Source organism: Euleptes europaea, chromosome 5, assembly GCF_029931775.1.
Source record: "Euleptes europaea isolate rEulEur1 chromosome 5, rEulEur1.hap1, whole genome shotgun sequence".
Classification (NCBI taxonomy): domain Eukaryota; kingdom Metazoa; phylum Chordata; class Lepidosauria; order Squamata; family Sphaerodactylidae; genus Euleptes; species Euleptes europaea.
In genome coordinates, this window is record NC_079316.1 from 56,100,420 (window position 1) to 56,117,992 (window position 17,573).

Genomic DNA, 17,573 nt, shown 5'->3' on the forward strand with positions numbered 1-17,573 from the left:
TATTGTGTTCTGGTATACATGCTTTCAATAATGATGCACGCCAGCTTGAACAATTGTGGAAAGATGGGATTAAAACATATTTGAAAAGAATAAGTGCACTTAAATAAACATGCAGATTGCTAAGCATGGCTGCCTGTCACTAAACTGTTTATTGTGAATGCTGCAGTTCTTTGTGTGCCAATGGTGCTTAGAGAATAAAGGCATCTAAAGTGTCCAGGGACAACAGGATTTTTAAAAGGTGGGGAGATGGGGGTGTATTTTCCTGCAATGTTTTCAAGTGAGAAAGGGAGAGGGACACATGTTGTTCAACAGACGTTTTCCACTGGTGTTAGCCCCCCTTCCCCTTCCACTTATCAATGGGACCTTTCAAGACTCTTTCTCCCTTGATTGGAGACATCATTTCCTGTGCAACACACTAACCCCATTGATAACTTTAGCTTGATGCGAACTTTTCAAACCTAACAGGAAAGTCCAGCAGACTTACAAGAACACAGACAAGGGGGGGAAATAGCTGAAATTTAACAAATAAAGGAAACTGCTTGGGATTTAGAGTTGTTCCATAGAGGCAAATGACTTTTTAAAAATAGATCTACGTACAAACATCAGATGCAGAGGAATCAAGTGGCTCAAATATTTCTTTTGCACATAGGACAACGGAAGGAAATACAGAAAATATTACACAATTGCCCTCTCCAGCTTTATGCAAATTCATGCTACCCATATAAGAAGCCGTAGCTATGAGTCATAAAAACTAGCTGCTGTAACACACATTTATTAGAGATGCCGGTGGAATGAGCTGTCCATACACAAAAGTAGATGGATTTGCTGGGTTTCCAGCTTTGGACAGCTGCTTGCAAATGAACATTGCTTATTGGATAGTGACAGAACAGACACTTGTCAATCTTTTTTTTTTTAATAGAGCTGAGCCAGTATTAATCTGTTCCTTGAATGCTCAGTATGAAATACTGATCTGATGGTCTGTGAAGACATGCCTTTGATGCTCTCATCCATCTATGTAAGTGATTGCAACTACTGTGAATTCTAAACAGCCAACGCTCTATGCCACAAACTTCTGACAGACATCAAAGTTTTCCCCAAAGCATAATCAAGCCAACTGTATACTACTAGCAATCCATCACTTCTTTCTCATGACTCACGTCTTAGTTATTTCCTGTTTCCAATGAGAGACATGGCTACAGTGACCAGATTAGAACACGTCGCCACCAATTTCACCAATGACATACAGCCCCTTTCACACAAAAGCTGCTGCCGTTAGGAAGGAAATTATACATCAGATGAGAGGGAACTTCCTGTGCCAGTGGTCCACCTCATCTGTGATGATGCAAAACGTGCAAGGCTATCTGAAATAAGATTCCAACATACAATGTATGATGATAGAAAACACATCCCCAATAACAACACTTAAGGGGATAGTTGCATAAAGACCATATGGATAGAAAAACAACGTTTCTCAAAACAGTGTCTGAGAAATGCAAATATAAGAAATTGGAAATGAATGAAGTGGTTTCTAGATTCCTTGTCATTTCCTCTGGCTAGCAGAAGTTTAGGGGACTCAATGAACAAAAGATTGCTATGGGGGTGGAGACTATTGCCAATTTCCTGAAGCTGATGAACTTGAGGTGGGCATGAACTGATCAGTATATCGAGTACAAGGAAGAGAAACTGCAAGGAAGTTAGAAGGGATAAAATTACAATAGAACCACAGGCAAGGAAGAAGCTAACCCACAACAAAGAATCCAATGAACTGTCAGGAAGGAACTACTCAGCAGGAAAAACCATAGAGTAGCACACAAGGATAGGATAAGAAACCCACCCCAAACATACTCATATAGTTTTCCCTTCCTCAATTCAATAGCCATTCCATCTCCTGAACATTTTGGATACAAAGCTTGCAACATCTTTAAAAGGAATTAAGAATTAAGCCCAGTACTACTGAATGGCACAGTTAGGGAAAATATGTATATTCTTGATTTCCTGCATTGCCTATCGGAGTAACAGGGAAACCAGTAAATTACCTGGAGATCAAAGAACTTGCTGTATCTGCGGTAGATGGTCTGGCAAGTTGAATCTGACCATGTTACTTTTATGATATACACCTGCAAAGAGAAAGTAAAGAGTTGTTATTTATTTATTTATTTATAGCATTTATTAGCTGTCTTTCTCCCTTGCAGAACTCAAGACAGCTTACAATATCAATAAAACATTATTAAAAACACAATAAAAAACAACAATTATAAAAAGCCACAGTTTAAAAACTCAAATTAGTACTGCCAATAAATAAAAACCAAATCAATCAAATGAAGTCCTAAATAAAACGGCCTCCTGAAGTGAGGGGGCCAGGCACCCTCCCTGGGGTGTTCCATAATTGTGGGGCTGCTACTCAAAAGGCCCTCTCTCATGTGCCCACCAGTCAAGCCTCTTTCATTGGTGGGACAGTCAGGAGGGCCTTTCCTTGTGATCTTATCTCCCAGGCAAGAGCATATGAGAGAAGATGGTCCTTCAGATACCCTGGTCCCAAGCCATGTATGTCTTTAAAGGACAACACCAACACCTTGAATTGAGCCCCAGAGAACCTCTGTCTTGGCAGGATTAAGTGTGAGTTTGTTCCACTTTATCCAGCTCATTACTAACTCCAAGTACCAGTTTAGAACATCAACAGCATCCTTGGATTTAGGTGGAAAAGAAAGGCAGAGCTGGGTATCCTCTGCATGTTGGTGACATCGCAGCCCAAACCTCCTGATACATCACTCTGATGCCTAAAGCATTGGCTGCATTTCAGATGCAAAGCTAAGATCTGTTTCTTATAAGGATGGCTTCAAACTTTGGAATACATTTTGATAATCTAACTTCAATCACACATACAAGGAGAGGCATAGTAACAAACGTACAGAAAAAATTCAGACTGGCACACAGGAAGGAGCCGCTAAGAGTTTAAGAGGTCAATCAATAATTCTATTATTACTTAAGAACTACTTTGTGAGACTGAGTTCAAAAGTCCAGCATTCTGTCTCCAAAGGAACCCCTGCGAATTGCACAGACTGGTGAAAATACCCTCAGTACTTCAGCAGTAGATTGCTTCTTGATGCAAGCTCCTTCACTGTTCACAAAGAGCTTATATGCATGCAGTTTGTATGTATATTGGCAGTTTGTATGTGAATGCATCTAAGGAGATGGAAGGGGGGCTAGAAGTCAAAAGTAGGGCAACTCCTACCCATTTTTCTAACCAGGTTAAACATACATCAAGATAACATGTGAAGTTTTCAGCTATCAGCACTCCCACATGGATCACTGCCACACAGAAGCATTTCTCAGCATTTTTCACGTGGCAGCTATAAAGTCTGAATCATTATTTGAACATCAGCTGAAAAGATACTGGCCTTATTGCAGAAAGGAAATCCCCCCACAATGCAGTGATATGCCAAGGATCAGTTTTTTAAGGCCATTACTCCATTAAAGAAATCATGGAGGTTGTTAACTCCAGGAGGAAGAAAAATGAAGGGCCTGGGACCTTTTGTTCAAGAAAATGCAAGTATGAAAACGAGAAAATATAGTAAAGAAAGTAATGTTGTAAATGTTGGGAAGTTACAACTTTAAAAGTTACTTCATTTTTAAAATGTCATGATTAGAGAACTGGAATTAAAGAGTTGGACCCCACCTCATTTCATGGTTTGAATGCTGGACTAAGGCTTGAGGAGATCTGGGGAGAAACTGCCACCCTGCTATGAACTCATTGGGGGAGCCTGGGCCAATCATTTTCTCTCAGCCTAATGTAATAGGGTTGTTGTAAGGATAGACTGGAGTGAAAGAGAATGGTATATATACCATTCCAGATATTATACTACCAGATAATACTACATTTTCCTTTTTGCTGTCTTCAAAAGACATCAAGGCAAATAAATTATCCTGTACTGGATCATAAAGCATCCACTTAAAGGACTGCTGGGTGGAAGTTTATTATCAAAAGCATTATTTTCTCTGGAAAACATCCAGCTATCTTTGACACAGATCCAGAGGGTGACCTGCCATCATTTCCTGAAGTCAGTTTCCACTGATTTGAAGAACACTCCTTGTTTTGTGCATTAAAATAATAGTATGTCTGCAGAGGTGAAAACACACAAAAATACGAAGAGACAATATGAAGACGTTTAGTCCATGAAAAGAACCCTAGTTCAGGGCCCTAGTCAGCCTAGGACTCTTCTTTCCCCACTGTGGCCAACCAGATGTCCCAGAGAAACAGGTTAAGGCAAAAGTGCCCCCTCTAGCCCTTCAGCAATTTGTAATCAGTAACACAGTGCTTCAGAACAGAGGGGTTCTCTTTAGCCATTGAGGAAACTATCCTTCATGAATTCATCTTCTTGAAAAACATCTAAGCTAATGGCCATCAGAGCATCTTTGTAGCATCCAGTTCCGTATATAAACCAGGTGTTGTCTGAAGAAGTACCTTCCTTTATCTGCACTGAATCGTCTTCATTGTGCCACCAGATTTTGAGGTGATAGTCCCCAGTAGGGTTGCCAACCTCCAGGTACTAGCTGGAGATCTCCTACTATTACAACTGATCTCCAGCCCATAGAGATCAGTTCACCTGGAGAAAATGGCTGCTTTGACAATTGGACTCTATGGCACTGAAGTCCCTCCCCTCCCCAAACCCCACCCTCCTCAGGCTAAACCCCAGAAACCTCCCACCAGTTGTGAAGAGGGTCTTGGCAACCCTAGTCCCCAGTCCCAGGCAGCTTGGTGGGGGGGGGGGGTATGCAGGATGTAGGTAGAGACTGGCAAGCTCTCAACTCATTTCCTTTTTTATTTTATTCAACTTCCTTCTACCAGGTGCTTTAATTCCCAGGATGTACAGTGTGGGAGGCAAGTAGAGGAAGACTGAAAGATGGAGGGATGATACTACCAGAATTCTCTTTCCTCTTGGCTGCTCCTGCTGCCACTGCATCACCTCCAGCAAAAGGGCAGTGAAACAGGGGCAGGGGCAGGGGAGGGCAGAGGGAAATTCTTCTCTGACTTGGATTTACCATCTGAACCAGAGAGGAATTTGGCAGTTGGGAAACTTGTCTTGTACTCTTGAGCCAAGGGAACAAAAACATCAACAGCATCCTTCTATGAGTCAGATCATGTGACAATAAAACCGAAGTATAAAATTACCTTGCTGTACAACTGAAATTTCTGCCAATCAATTTCACTGGGTGAGCCCAAGTTTTAGTAATATAGGAAAGGCATATAAAGATGGCTCTGACCAGGCTAGCCCGATCTCAGAAGCTAAGCAGAGTCAGCCCTGGTTACTGCTTGGATGGGAAACCACCAAAGAAGTCCAGGATTTCTACACAGAGGCTGAAAATGGCAAATCATCCCTGAAGGTCTGTTGCCTTGAAAATCCCATGGGGCCACCATAAGTCAGCTATGACTTGATGGCAAAAAAAAAAAGACAAAGATGCCTCAATCTACTTCTTCACACCATGAATAATATAAAGCTCTATCATACACCTCTGTAGTCATATTTTTCTAAGCTAAACAGGCACAAATATTTTTGCCTTTCCTTCGCTGCTGAGATATTTAAATTAATGTTCAGAATTATCAGTTCTTATAACAATTGACTGTGGATATAATTTGGCAGTCCAGAACCATTGCTGGTTTGTCCTACATACACGACAACAGACAAACTGAAATGTTTGTGCAGGTATGTTAATTTTCATAATAGAATGGAAATGCTCAGGTGTTTCACCCAGTGATAACTTATCTAGCATTACCAGGTGCGATGCAAGGCAACTGCTTTTAATTGAGGCAATATCTTGAATGCAAACAACCTCCTCCCTTTTTTTTTTTGCTAAGTCAAGAGCATCTTGCCATGTATATTACAGGAATTGCAGTGAGACAAGGCCTGTCATGGAAGTCTGTTTGGTGTCCCTCTAAAGATTTTGGAAACATAGATCAAGGCCTTTTTATCACGTGGGCTATCCTCGGTCTACCTTCTGCCATAAATTCTTCAGTTATCGTCACTGGTTTGCAAAATTCCAACCGCTTACTGGAATTTTTAGGGACCGTGTCCTCTGTAACTCGGCTTATGTAAGCCTTTTTTATTTTAGCAATGAACAGGCTTTTTAGAGTATTTTAGAGATATGTGACAAACACATATAGATCAGCCAGTGTGGTGTAGTGGTTAAGAGAGGTGGTTAGGAGCAGTGGACTCCAATCTGGAGAACTGGGTTTGATTCCTCACTTCTCCACATGAGCGGCAGACTCTAATTGGGTGAACGGGATTTGCTTACCCACTCACACACATGAAGCCAGCTGGGTGACCTTGGGCTAGTCATTCACAGCTCTCTTGGAGCTCTCTCAGCCTCGCCTACCTCACAGAGTGTCTGTTGTGGGGAGGGGAAGGGAAGGTGATTTTAAGCTGGTTTGATTCTTCCTTAAGTGGTAGAGAAAGTTGGCATATAAAAACCAATTCTTCTTCTTAAACTTGGAAATATATCTCTTTACAAGTAACCTCATTGTGCTAATTTTAAATGGAAACAACAAATTGTTTTTTATCAAGACATTTTATCCATTGATCATCATGCTGTGGTCTACAAGCCTGTAAACAAAGACTGGTTGGGCATGGTTCAATAAGAGCATGACAATTTATCAGCACTTCTGATATTTTAATTCTATGTATTGTGGAAAGAACAGTTGTATTCATCATATTTTGAAAAGGAACCACTGACAAAGACAATACATCAAAACACATTTGTTTTTTTATGGTTTTCTGGTCATTTATGGCTTACAACGGGAATGTTGTGCAGAGTATCGCTACATTGATTCTGAAGAGTAGGCTTGATTTGTATTTATGTTTTTGCTCCACAACCTTTTCTGGTTTGGCTTGATTTGTATGTTGGTTGCAGGTTACTCTCCCCCTCCCCTGTTTTTGGAAATAGCTATCATGTGTAGACACATACAGATGAATGACTGCAGGGAGCCCTATGCATATATAAGCACATTGTATGCTTTGTATATTCAATCCATACCCAGCTTTTTGTGGTGTTCAGTATACTTGAACTTGCATGGGGGTCTCTGCAGACATATTTCTGTACATGTGGACATCCAGAGGCGTGGCCAGCGGCCACAGTCCCACTCCCTCATGCATATACTCATGCATGTTATAAACAGCCTAACAGGGATGCCTTCCATTGTTTTAAGCAATGTGTTTGCTTAAACACTGCTTAAAGACAGACCCTGCACAAGTACAATATTATCTGGCCTTTTTTTTAATGAACGCCTTGTTCTAAAACTAACGGCAGTTTATAGGAATATGGACATCATTCAGCAGTGATTCTTAACCTTGAAACTGACCTCCAAATGCAATGCCCTGTGTAGACCCAGGGCCTGGGAAAAAAGTGTATCCTCAAAAGCCGTTACAGCCACTGTCAAATAATGCTAAGTCTCTGGGGACTTCCATGCTCCAAACAGTGGAAATTCTTCAAGGGGTGCTAAATGAGGGAGTGTTCCCCCCCCTTAGGAAAGAAAAGAAAGTTCATGTAACATCCAAGACCCCAAGATTCACAAAGCTCAAACTGTTGGCTGCAACACTTTTAATTTTGGCTTACAGCGAGGGAAAATGTAGCAGTGTATCAAATTGTTCTTGAGCTTGCTGCAATCACACACAAAGTTGGGGGGGGGGACTTTAATCAAGCAGCAAATTGCTACATTTGATCCTCTCCCTCAAACATAATCAATCTATCTGACAAGACAGCACTAACCTGTTAGACTTTTACACTCAAAAATCAACAATTCCCAAAAAGTGGATCCAGAGACATGCAGCGCAAATATTGGTAGATGAATAATTTACAGTATAATCCAGTCCAGATATGGCAAATGCTTTCGGAAATGACTCCTTGAATGGAAATGGTAACACATGAATCAGCTTTGGGTGAGAGACAAGGCCTGACAAAATATAGAGCATTAATAATAACCAATGTTTACGCCTGCGCTGGCCACAAAGCATTCCTATCAACCTACAGGGTGAAATTAGTAGGATTTGCTACTGATTTTCATTGGGAACAAAGAGGCTAGACTCTGCAATTAAACAGACACCCTCAATGAGATAAAACCACACGCAAACTTAAAGACAATGAAAACTGACAAAATATAGAATGCAAGGGGGCCACTTTTCTTATCCCAGATCTAAAGCAAAATTTCCCCTAGGTATCTTGCAGTGCCCTGACCTGGATGGCCCAGGCTAGCGTGATCTCGTCAGATCTCAGAAGCTAAGCAGGGTCAGCCCTGGTTAGTATTTGGATGGGAGACCACCAAGGAAGTCCAGGGTTGCTGTGCAGAGGAAGGCACTGGCAAACCACCTCTGTTAGTCTCTTGCCTTGAAAACCCCATTATGGGTTGCCATAAGTTGGCTGCGACTTGACGGCACTTGACACACACACACACACACACATCTTGCAGTACCATAAGATGTCAAATAGTCCTTACTAGCACAAACTTTAGGTCAGAAGTCCTGATTACTCATGCTGCAAGAAGGAGGTTTTACTTGGAAGATCAACAGGATTACTACCAGGTTGATAAGAGAGAAAGGGATTCAAAATTGATTCACTATACCTGAAACATTTAAACAGTGCATGTAGGCGTTATCATTGTAGCCTTTTGTGGGAAGAAAACACCAGTCACCTTGACAAGGCCCTTTTACAGCGTTGTTGAAAGATTAATCTCTTCTGTGGATTAGAAATGGAAGTGCAAACTGCAATCAGTTGCATTCAGACAAAGGTTTAGAAACCTGCAGATCCTTCTGAAAATTCTCTAACACTCATTCTGTTAAACTGTATATGCTCAGCAAAATCCAGTCCATATAGCTTGCATTTGGGGCTGTCAAGCTGCATTTAGGGGGGCCAACTCCCATTTTCTGCTGTGGCTCTAAGCAGCAATAGGAGAAAAAATACAAAAAAGGCTGATAGCGTGAGACCTCTTCCAGAGAAAAACCAGAAGTGATGCCAACACTCTCTAAGAATCACTGGAAACTCTACAGTTTTACCATAGAGTTTCTGGTGATTTTTAGAGAGTCAAGACATCACTTCTAGGTTTATCCCAGAAAGTGATGTCATGTCGATGGCATCCCTGACCCGGTCTCCTGATGGTTGCCAGTTCATGCCAACTGGCATTTCACATTCTGAGGCCCGCTTCTTAGAATGTGGAGTGGAGGGACTAGGGTTACAACATTCCAGGGAGTTGATGAAACCACCCTGAACACTCTGGGTATCTGGCAATGTGCTGCTGAGTGATAGTAAAAATGTACCCATTCTAATCAAGCATCTTGTAGCATTCGAATGAATGTGAGGAAGGCCAAAGGAAGTCTTTGTCTGGGGGTGCATGATGTCTCTTGACAGCTCTGTAAGTCAGCTGTGACTTGACGGCACTTTGCACTATCACACCCTTCTGAGGTCCTTCCCCTCCCCAAACTCCACTATCCCCAGGCTCCACCTACAAAATCTGCAGGAATTTCCCAACCCAGAGCTAGCAATCCTACTCTTGTTTGCGTGCCTTTTCAAATGCCAAAGAAGCTGTGGGGGCTGATACAACAGTTGAAAAAGTACAGGGAGGAACAAGAATACCTGGTCCTGCCATGCTGCAGCTCTTGAGAGCCAGCATGGCGTAGTGGTTAAGAGTGATGGTTTGGTGCGGTGGATGCTGATCTGGAGAACCAGGTTTGATTCTCCACTCCTCCACATGAGTGGCGGACACTAATCTGGTGAACTGGATTTGTTTCCCCACTCCTACACACGAAGCCAGCTGGGTGACCTTGGGCAAGTTACAGCTCTGTTAGAGCTCTCTCAGCCCCACCTATCTCACAGGGTGTCTGTTGTGGGGAGGGGAAGGGAAGGTGATTGTAAGTTGGTTTGAGTCTCCCTTTAGTAGTAAAGAAAGTCGGCATATAAAAACCAACTCTTCTTCTTGTGACATTTTTAAATCATGCACATTAGGCTCTAAATTGGCAGCCTCCATGGGTCCAACCCAAGAAGAAGGGTTGGCTTTTATACCCCGATTGTCTGTACCGAAAGGAGTCTCAAACTGGCTTAAAATCATCTTCCCTTCCCCTCCCTCCAACAGACACTAGGTGAGGCTGAGTACGTTCTGAGAGAACTGTGACTAGCCCAAGGTCACCCAGCAGGCTTCATGTGGAGGAGGGAAACCAACCCGCTTCACCAGATTAGAGTCCGCCACTTATGTGCAGGAGTGGGGAATCAAATCTGGTTCTCCAGATTACTCTCAACCACTACACCACGCGGGCTCTCAGGAATGCCATTATGTCTAGTTGTACCCATAATGTAGGGATATTTTCTAGAACATTCATTAGACAATTACAGTTGCCTCTGTAAGGGGATAATCTGCAAGATGAGGATACCAAGAGACATTCCTGATGGCCATTCCACAATTATGGACGAATGTTGTAAGTAGCAGTGTCAGTCTACAGACTGATTTCAAGGGAGTTTGCACAGAAACAGTAAGGAACTTCTTTGTTGGTTAATAATTTCTAGCCAGAGGCCAACTGAATAGGGGTGGGAAATGCCTGGAAAAACTTTCCAAACTGTTCATAGAAAGAAACGAAGATCACTATTACACAAGACCTGCCATTGGCTGTTAACTGTCTACTTATGTAGAGTGGCCTCTCTGTGATGAAATCCTTTGCATTGGAAAACACTGAGACCCAGTTCGATTTTATACTACAAGTAACAATGATGACTGCGTTAGGAAGAAGAAGAAGAGTTGGTTTTTATATGCTGATTTTCTCTACCTTTTAAGGAGAATCAAACCAGCTTACCATCTCCTTTCCCTCCTCTCCCCACAACAGACATCGTGTGAGGTAGGTGAGGCTGAGAGAGCTTGAAGAGAACTGTGACTAGCCCAAGGTCACCCAGCTGGCTTCATGTGTAGGAGCGGGGAAACCAACCCGGTTCACGAGATTAGAGTCCACCACTCATGTAAAGGAGAGGGGAATCAAACCTGGTTCTCCAGATTAGAGTCCACTGCTCTTAACCACTACACCACACTGGCTCTCCTCAATTTCACTCAACAATTAGAATTCCTAGGACTATACTATTACTTACTAGAGTCTGGTACATTTTTTATCTAGTGCTCTGAGGTGATCTGGAAGCTAAGTGACTGTGGACAATAGCATCTTTATAAGCACCCACCCTTCAAAAGAAGCCAAAGCAGATTTTCTCCCCTTCCCCTGAGGTAGAGAGTCCCTGCTCTGAGTAAACCTAGAAGTCTCTGTTTTCCCATTAGTCCAATGAGAGCAAAAAGAGATGATTCACAGTCCTTAAAAAAGATGTGTAAACTTCCTGGAGTACCCATGCAACCTACTGAAAAACAACCGAAGAAAAAGGGGAACAAAGAAACTCAACCTAAAAGTCAGGGGAAACCAAAGGGGTTGAGCTGAACGCTTATCTAATATAACAACCAATTAATCTATTTTTGTTATATGCTGTACACAATTGTATTTAAAAACAAGGGGCCTAAAATACAGACTTCCTAAAAAGCACAAACATAGTTACAAATATTACCAACACATAACAGTTGATGTTAGTGCATAAAATGACCAAAATCTGACCAGACATGTTTCGGCTTTTTACAGGCCTTCCTCAGTGGTCATACATACACAATTTTACAATACACATCCTGACATATACACAAACGTTGTACAAGGTAAAAATATATACAGAAGCCTTTTATTCTGTATGGCTTTAAGTTAAAATAGTCCATGTGCCTTAAAACATGGCTCCCCGCTCACACCTTTTGTACGGAGTCCAACCAACAAACGCGAAGAAATTTTTTACATTATTATTATCTGGTTCTAAACCATTCACATGAGATGGAATCTAAGCTTGTTTATATTGATTTCTTACTTCATGATGATCTGCTAGAGGGCTTGTACAAACTGAATTCCATGTTTCCTGTCTGAGCAAAAACAGTTTCCAAAGTGTAAACCAAACACAGCCTATGATCTGGATACACCAAAAGCAAATGCCTTTGCCCTGATACAGTAACATCTGCTACGCCTGTTAGAGCCCCGGCCATGCTTTGGGCACTCTCCATCCCTTTCTAGTCCAACACATCATTGACTCACAAATCTCCTTGACAAGGAAAATTAGCCAAGCACGATTTAAAAGTGAGGGCTGTAGCTCAGGAACGAAGCCAAAGGCTGCATCTGGCTGCAATATTGGATGTCAATTCCCCAGTTAATCAAGGAGAGCCTCCAGTGAGGTGTGACATTAATAAACAACCCACAACTGGATATCAGCAGGTTTTTTCACACTGGGCAACTAGCAATCAAAGACCGGGCTTTCCTAAACTTGGCAAAGTGCAGTGCTCTATCAACAGGGAACTTTGACTCAGCTTGCCTTAGGAAAGAGCCTAAGAATTTCCAATTAGTGTCTAATCCCTAATCTAGCTCTAATTATTGCATATTCATCATGCAGCTAGGAAGATTTTTTAAATTACTGGTTATACTACAAACACACACACACACACACACAGCACTGCTGCTGATGGAAGGGGCGCTACTCAAGCTTGTGTAAAGGCCAGAAAAACATTCATTTCTACTCCAGTCTTGCCATGGTAACATGAAACTATGCAAAGGTCATGAGGAGCTGGGGGGGGAAGGGTGTGCCTCCTTATTGCAGGAGGAAAATCCTGTTTCCCCCTTTATGTGAACAAACTTATCAGGTGAGGTGTGAGGCAGAGGAAGCATCCATCATTCAAAGTGCTCTTTTCCAACTTGGTTCTCCACCCTAAAACCCTTTACAGACATTATGAACATGTGCACAGGAGCTACAATTCATGCAAAAGGTAACGCATGCTACTACAATATACACAGTAACCTTGTTGTGTAAAAAAGAAACAACACAAATATTTATCATGCACGTACAGCCTTGATACGCATGAAAACCTTGAAAAATCCAGTAGTCAGTTTGCACATACTTGGCTGTACACACATCCTAAATACATGTCTTGCTCCTGTTCACACAACATGACTGCACATTTTGCAGTAATGTGTGTTCCATTTATGCCCGTTTGTTAGACTCCTAGTACACAAGATCATAACATCTAAAAATAGCTTTAGTAATATCCAGATTAGACTACTGTAGCACCCACTACACGGTGATATGGCCTTTGAAAATGTGTCTAGAAACTACCGTTGGTTGAGAATGCCACAGCAAAAGTCCTAGGGTTGCCAACCTCCAGGTAGTAGCTGGAGATCTCCTGCTATTACAACTGATCTCCAGCCAATAAAGAGCAGTTCACCTGGAGAAAATGGCCGCTTTGGCAATTGCACTCTATGGCATTGAAGTCCCTCCCCTCCCCAAACCCCACCTTCCTCAGGCTCTGCCCCAAAAACCTCCCGCTGGTGTAATTCCTTACTCGATCCTACTGCACAATTTTTAGAGTCTCATTTGCATTACTTTTCTACTCAGACCCCTTCATTTGTACTAGACACAAAAACAATTTATTTCTGATATGGAGGGACTGGTCATTCCACAACAGGCACTTTTAGCAACACAAGATGTTGCCTCGCTATACACAAACATGCCTCTAGAAGACACAAGAATGATCATTGAAGGTTTACTCATTAATCGACCTAAACAAAAACCTCCTGCTCATTTTTTGTTAGGGCTACTTGATTTGGTGCTTGAAAACAAATTTTTTCGTTTTTTAGATCAATTTTATTTACAACAGCATGGTGTAGCAATGGGCTCCGCCTGCGCACCCTCAATAGCCAATATTTATATGGCCAACTATTTACATATTTACAATAAAATTTACATATTTACAATAATCCATTTTCTTCCAATATTGTTTACTGGAAACGTTACATTGATGATATTTTTCTGGTGTATCACCCTGCAGATAGCTTCCCTGATTTTTTAAATTGCCTTAACCTGCACAATAATCATATTCAGATGTCTGGCATTACTAGTAAAGACAGGGTTAATTTCCTGGATGTTACAGCCTATGTTACATCAGACTCCAAGTTAGCTTTCAAACCCTTTAGGAAACCGACAGATAGGGGCGCATTACTCCATTTTGATTCCTTCCACCCAGTGCACCTAAAAAGAAATCTCCCATACGGGCAATTTCTCCATTTAAAACGGAACTCCACTACTGTGGAGGACTATCACTCTGAAGCAAAAAATTTAAACAACACCCTTAGAACACGAGGGTTTCCAACCAACATCACAGAGGAGTCAAAAAGAAAAGCAGACAATAATTTAAGAATACATTTATTAAAAGAAAAAACTTCAAATAAGACACATATGGGTCTTACAGCTGCTTTACAATATTCCCTTCTATCTCGCGATATTCAAAACATAATTGCCAAACATTGGCACCTAGTACGTGATATACCAGGGTGTACTTCTCCCCAAAAATTTGGCTTAAGACGATCCTGTTCCTTTAAAGATCAACTGGTACATTCGGACTCCATTTTCCAGCAGCACCATGATCTCCCTGCTGGCCACTTCCGCTGTGGAGACTGCATGGCATGTGCGCAGGCGCTCCCTGTAAAGGAATTTCAAGATATTCGTACCGGCTTTACATTCCAATTAAAACAGTTTAGCAATTGTAATAGTAAATTTGTTATCTACATTATTCGTGGTTCATGTGGTCTTTTATATGTGGGTAAAACGAAATGAGCTATAAAAATAAGAATAGGGGAACATGGATCGTGTGTTAAAAATAACAATTTGGAAGTGCCCCTTACTGCTCATTATAAACCACTTAAACATCTTGACCACGAAATGCAGTTTTTTGTCGTTTGGCAATTTACTGGCAGACCATATCACATTCAAAATGTTGATCGCATATTATCACAAGAGGCTCGCTTTATTTTTTTATTTGATACTCTAGCACAGGGATGGGGAACCTCAGGCCCGGGGGCTGTATGCAGCCCCCGAGGACATTTTTTGTGGCCCTCGGGAGCTCCGGGGCCCCACTGCGGAGGCGTGGGACAGGGCAGCCCTCCCTGAGGGTGTTCCTGGGGCCACGGCTTGCAGGGGTGCTGCGGCGCCCTTTGGACCTCCTCTCACCAACTGACAGCTGTAGGTCGGCAAGAGGAGGGGGAGGGACGCTTCCCCCAAGGCTGTCCCCTATAGCCGCAGCGTGCAGGAACGCCGGGGCACACTGTAAGCCCTCTTGCTGCCTGTCGGCTGTTGAGCAACGGGGGGGGGAAGAGGCCCACGGCTCCCGGCAGCAGAGCATGCGCGCAGGAGCCGATTGGGCTTTGGGGGGCCTTTTGTGGACTCTGGGGGTGGGAGGGCATGGATCCTGGAGCCAGGTCGCGTGGGGCCGGCGTGTGTGTGTGTGTGTGTGGGGGGAAAGGCTTTTCTCTCTTCCTCTCTTTCTGTGTCTTTCTTTGTCTGTCTCCCTCCATCCTTTTATTTCTCCCCCTCTTTCCATTTCTTTCTTCCTCTCTCCCTTTTCCTCTTTCTGTTTTCCTTCCTTCCTCCCTTGCTGATCGACCGTGGGCTGCGCCCCCCTGGCGCCTCGTTTGCTTGGGCCCACCGCTGGCTGCCCTCCTGCCTGGGAGGGGGGAGGAGCGAGGGCACCCTCCAGGCCTTCTCTGCATGGCCTCCCCTGGGGTTGCCAACCTCCAGGTGGTGGCTGGAGACCTGGCAACCCTAGCCTCTCCCCCACCCCCACCGGGACATCTACACCTGGTATGGCCCCCGAATGATGTTATAAATGTGCAAATGGCCCTTGGCAGGAAAAAGGTTCCCCACCCCTGCTCTAGCACCTAATGGACTTCATACACAATATGATTTGAGTTGTTTCCTATAAATATTTCATTATAAGATCTGTTCAGAATGGATATATTCTTCATTTAATGAAATTCTCACTAATGAAATGGATGTCTCCTTAATAGTAAGTATTGTCACTACCTTTCCAATTTAGACCAGTTGTTTCAGCTGTTACTAATTAGAGCCCATTATAGGCTTTTTATATGAGGTGTAAGTTTCTGCCTCTAGATGACGCATATCGCCATCCACTAGCTACACTTTGCTATATAGGGTAAACACCTAATTCCTGGGTAAGTGTATTCAATGGAATTGTTGTATTTATTTCATTATTATTATTATGTTTTTTATGTTTAGCATTTCCTATATATTATGGTTATTCTTTATATGTATGTATATATATTACAGAACATATGTTCTTAGGAATGTGAATGTCACTACTAAAAAGCTGCCAGAAATTGGCCAGAAATTGAAGAAGCATGATGTGAAATGGGGACTAATACCGGAATCCCATTTTTCCTGGCTTTTGGATTCATGAAGATTTTCCTGGCTTGTCTACATTTATGAAAAGACTTTATTTACAGTGTCTTTATTCTCTTGGACGTAAGAAGTATTGTACTATTACAGCATTGACATTGTGATTTGTTTCATCTTTATTATTGATTCCTAGAAGGATTCGTTCTGCATTGCTTGAATTGTATACATTGTCTTGCATTTTTGCATTGTTCTTATAAATAGTTTAGCAAGTGTTATATTGGTTATTGTCTCATATTTCTATGTCATATGCCATTAGTGCCTTTTTTCTGTCATACCCACTTGTTGGCAGGAGTTTCTTGTTTTGAGTACCTGGAGGTTGGCAACCCTAGCAATAGTACAAATCAACTGGCCCATTTTGCAACCTGACTCTGAATGTGCCTCAAAGTTGTTCACATAGAGCAACCTGACCCTGCCACTAGGGGTGTGCTCCAAAAAAAATATATCATAATTTCAGATCTGGGACTTGGAGGGAGGAGATCTTTACTGTATATTCCTAATTATCAGGTAGGAGAATACCAGTTGAGGATTAAAATTTGTATTTTGGGACTGTTCTGGAATTCTGGGGCCATTATGGTCAATGGGGGAACAAATTCAAGGGTCTAGTGCAGCTGTTTTTTTTTTTTACAGATAATGACACTAAATTTGCACAGAATACAGTCTTCCCTCTAATCTAAAGCCCCCCCCCCCTAAATTTCAAGCAGGATGGACAAAGGGTTTCATTTTACAGACCCCCCCCCCCCAAAGTAGGTGACCCTCGGCACACATTTCTCCCCTGTTTCCTGTGGGGAAAATGGCAGAGAGAGTTGGCTGCCAGCATGTAAAAATAAATTCCTGGCTGCATCTGGTTTCTTTATGTACTCTTACAGCAACGGTCACACAATAATTTTATTTAACTTTTCCTCTGAATATTCTGAATTTGCCATCCTTCCATGTTGTGGTCCGTTGACTCCTTTCACAAAGTAAGGAAGGCTTTCTTTGCAGAAAACTGCCCCCACCCTGTCACTCCAGTCCTTCAAAAGTTCAAATTCTCCCCCACCCCAAAAAAGCATGTGTGTGACTGCATATCATGAAGTAATCAACCAACTGCTGTGGGACATATCTTCATGCTAGGTTACCTTAATTACTACTACTGTTTAAGGAGTTCCTCATGGGTGGGGTTTCTTATTCCTCTGAAAATGTCATCCAGCTCAGAGAAACAGCTGTAGACCTTAAACCAGGGGTGTCAAACTCAATTG

The 17,573-nt window shown here is 42.3% G+C and overlaps 1 protein-coding gene across 3 annotated transcripts in view; it reads right to left on the reverse strand.

The window, feature by feature from the left end:
• Positions 1–17,573, reverse strand: part of SH3PXD2A (SH3 and PX domains 2A) — a 271,900-nt gene that overhangs the window by 221,023 nt on the left and 33,304 nt on the right. For all 3 annotated transcript variants that reach the window (XM_056849280.1, XM_056849281.1, XM_056849279.1), the window contains exon 2: positions 2,037–2,117. In XM_056849280.1, coding sequence (XP_056705258.1) covers positions 2,037–2,117 — 81 coding nt within the window. The remainder of the gene's footprint in view (positions 1–2,036; positions 2,118–17,573) is intronic.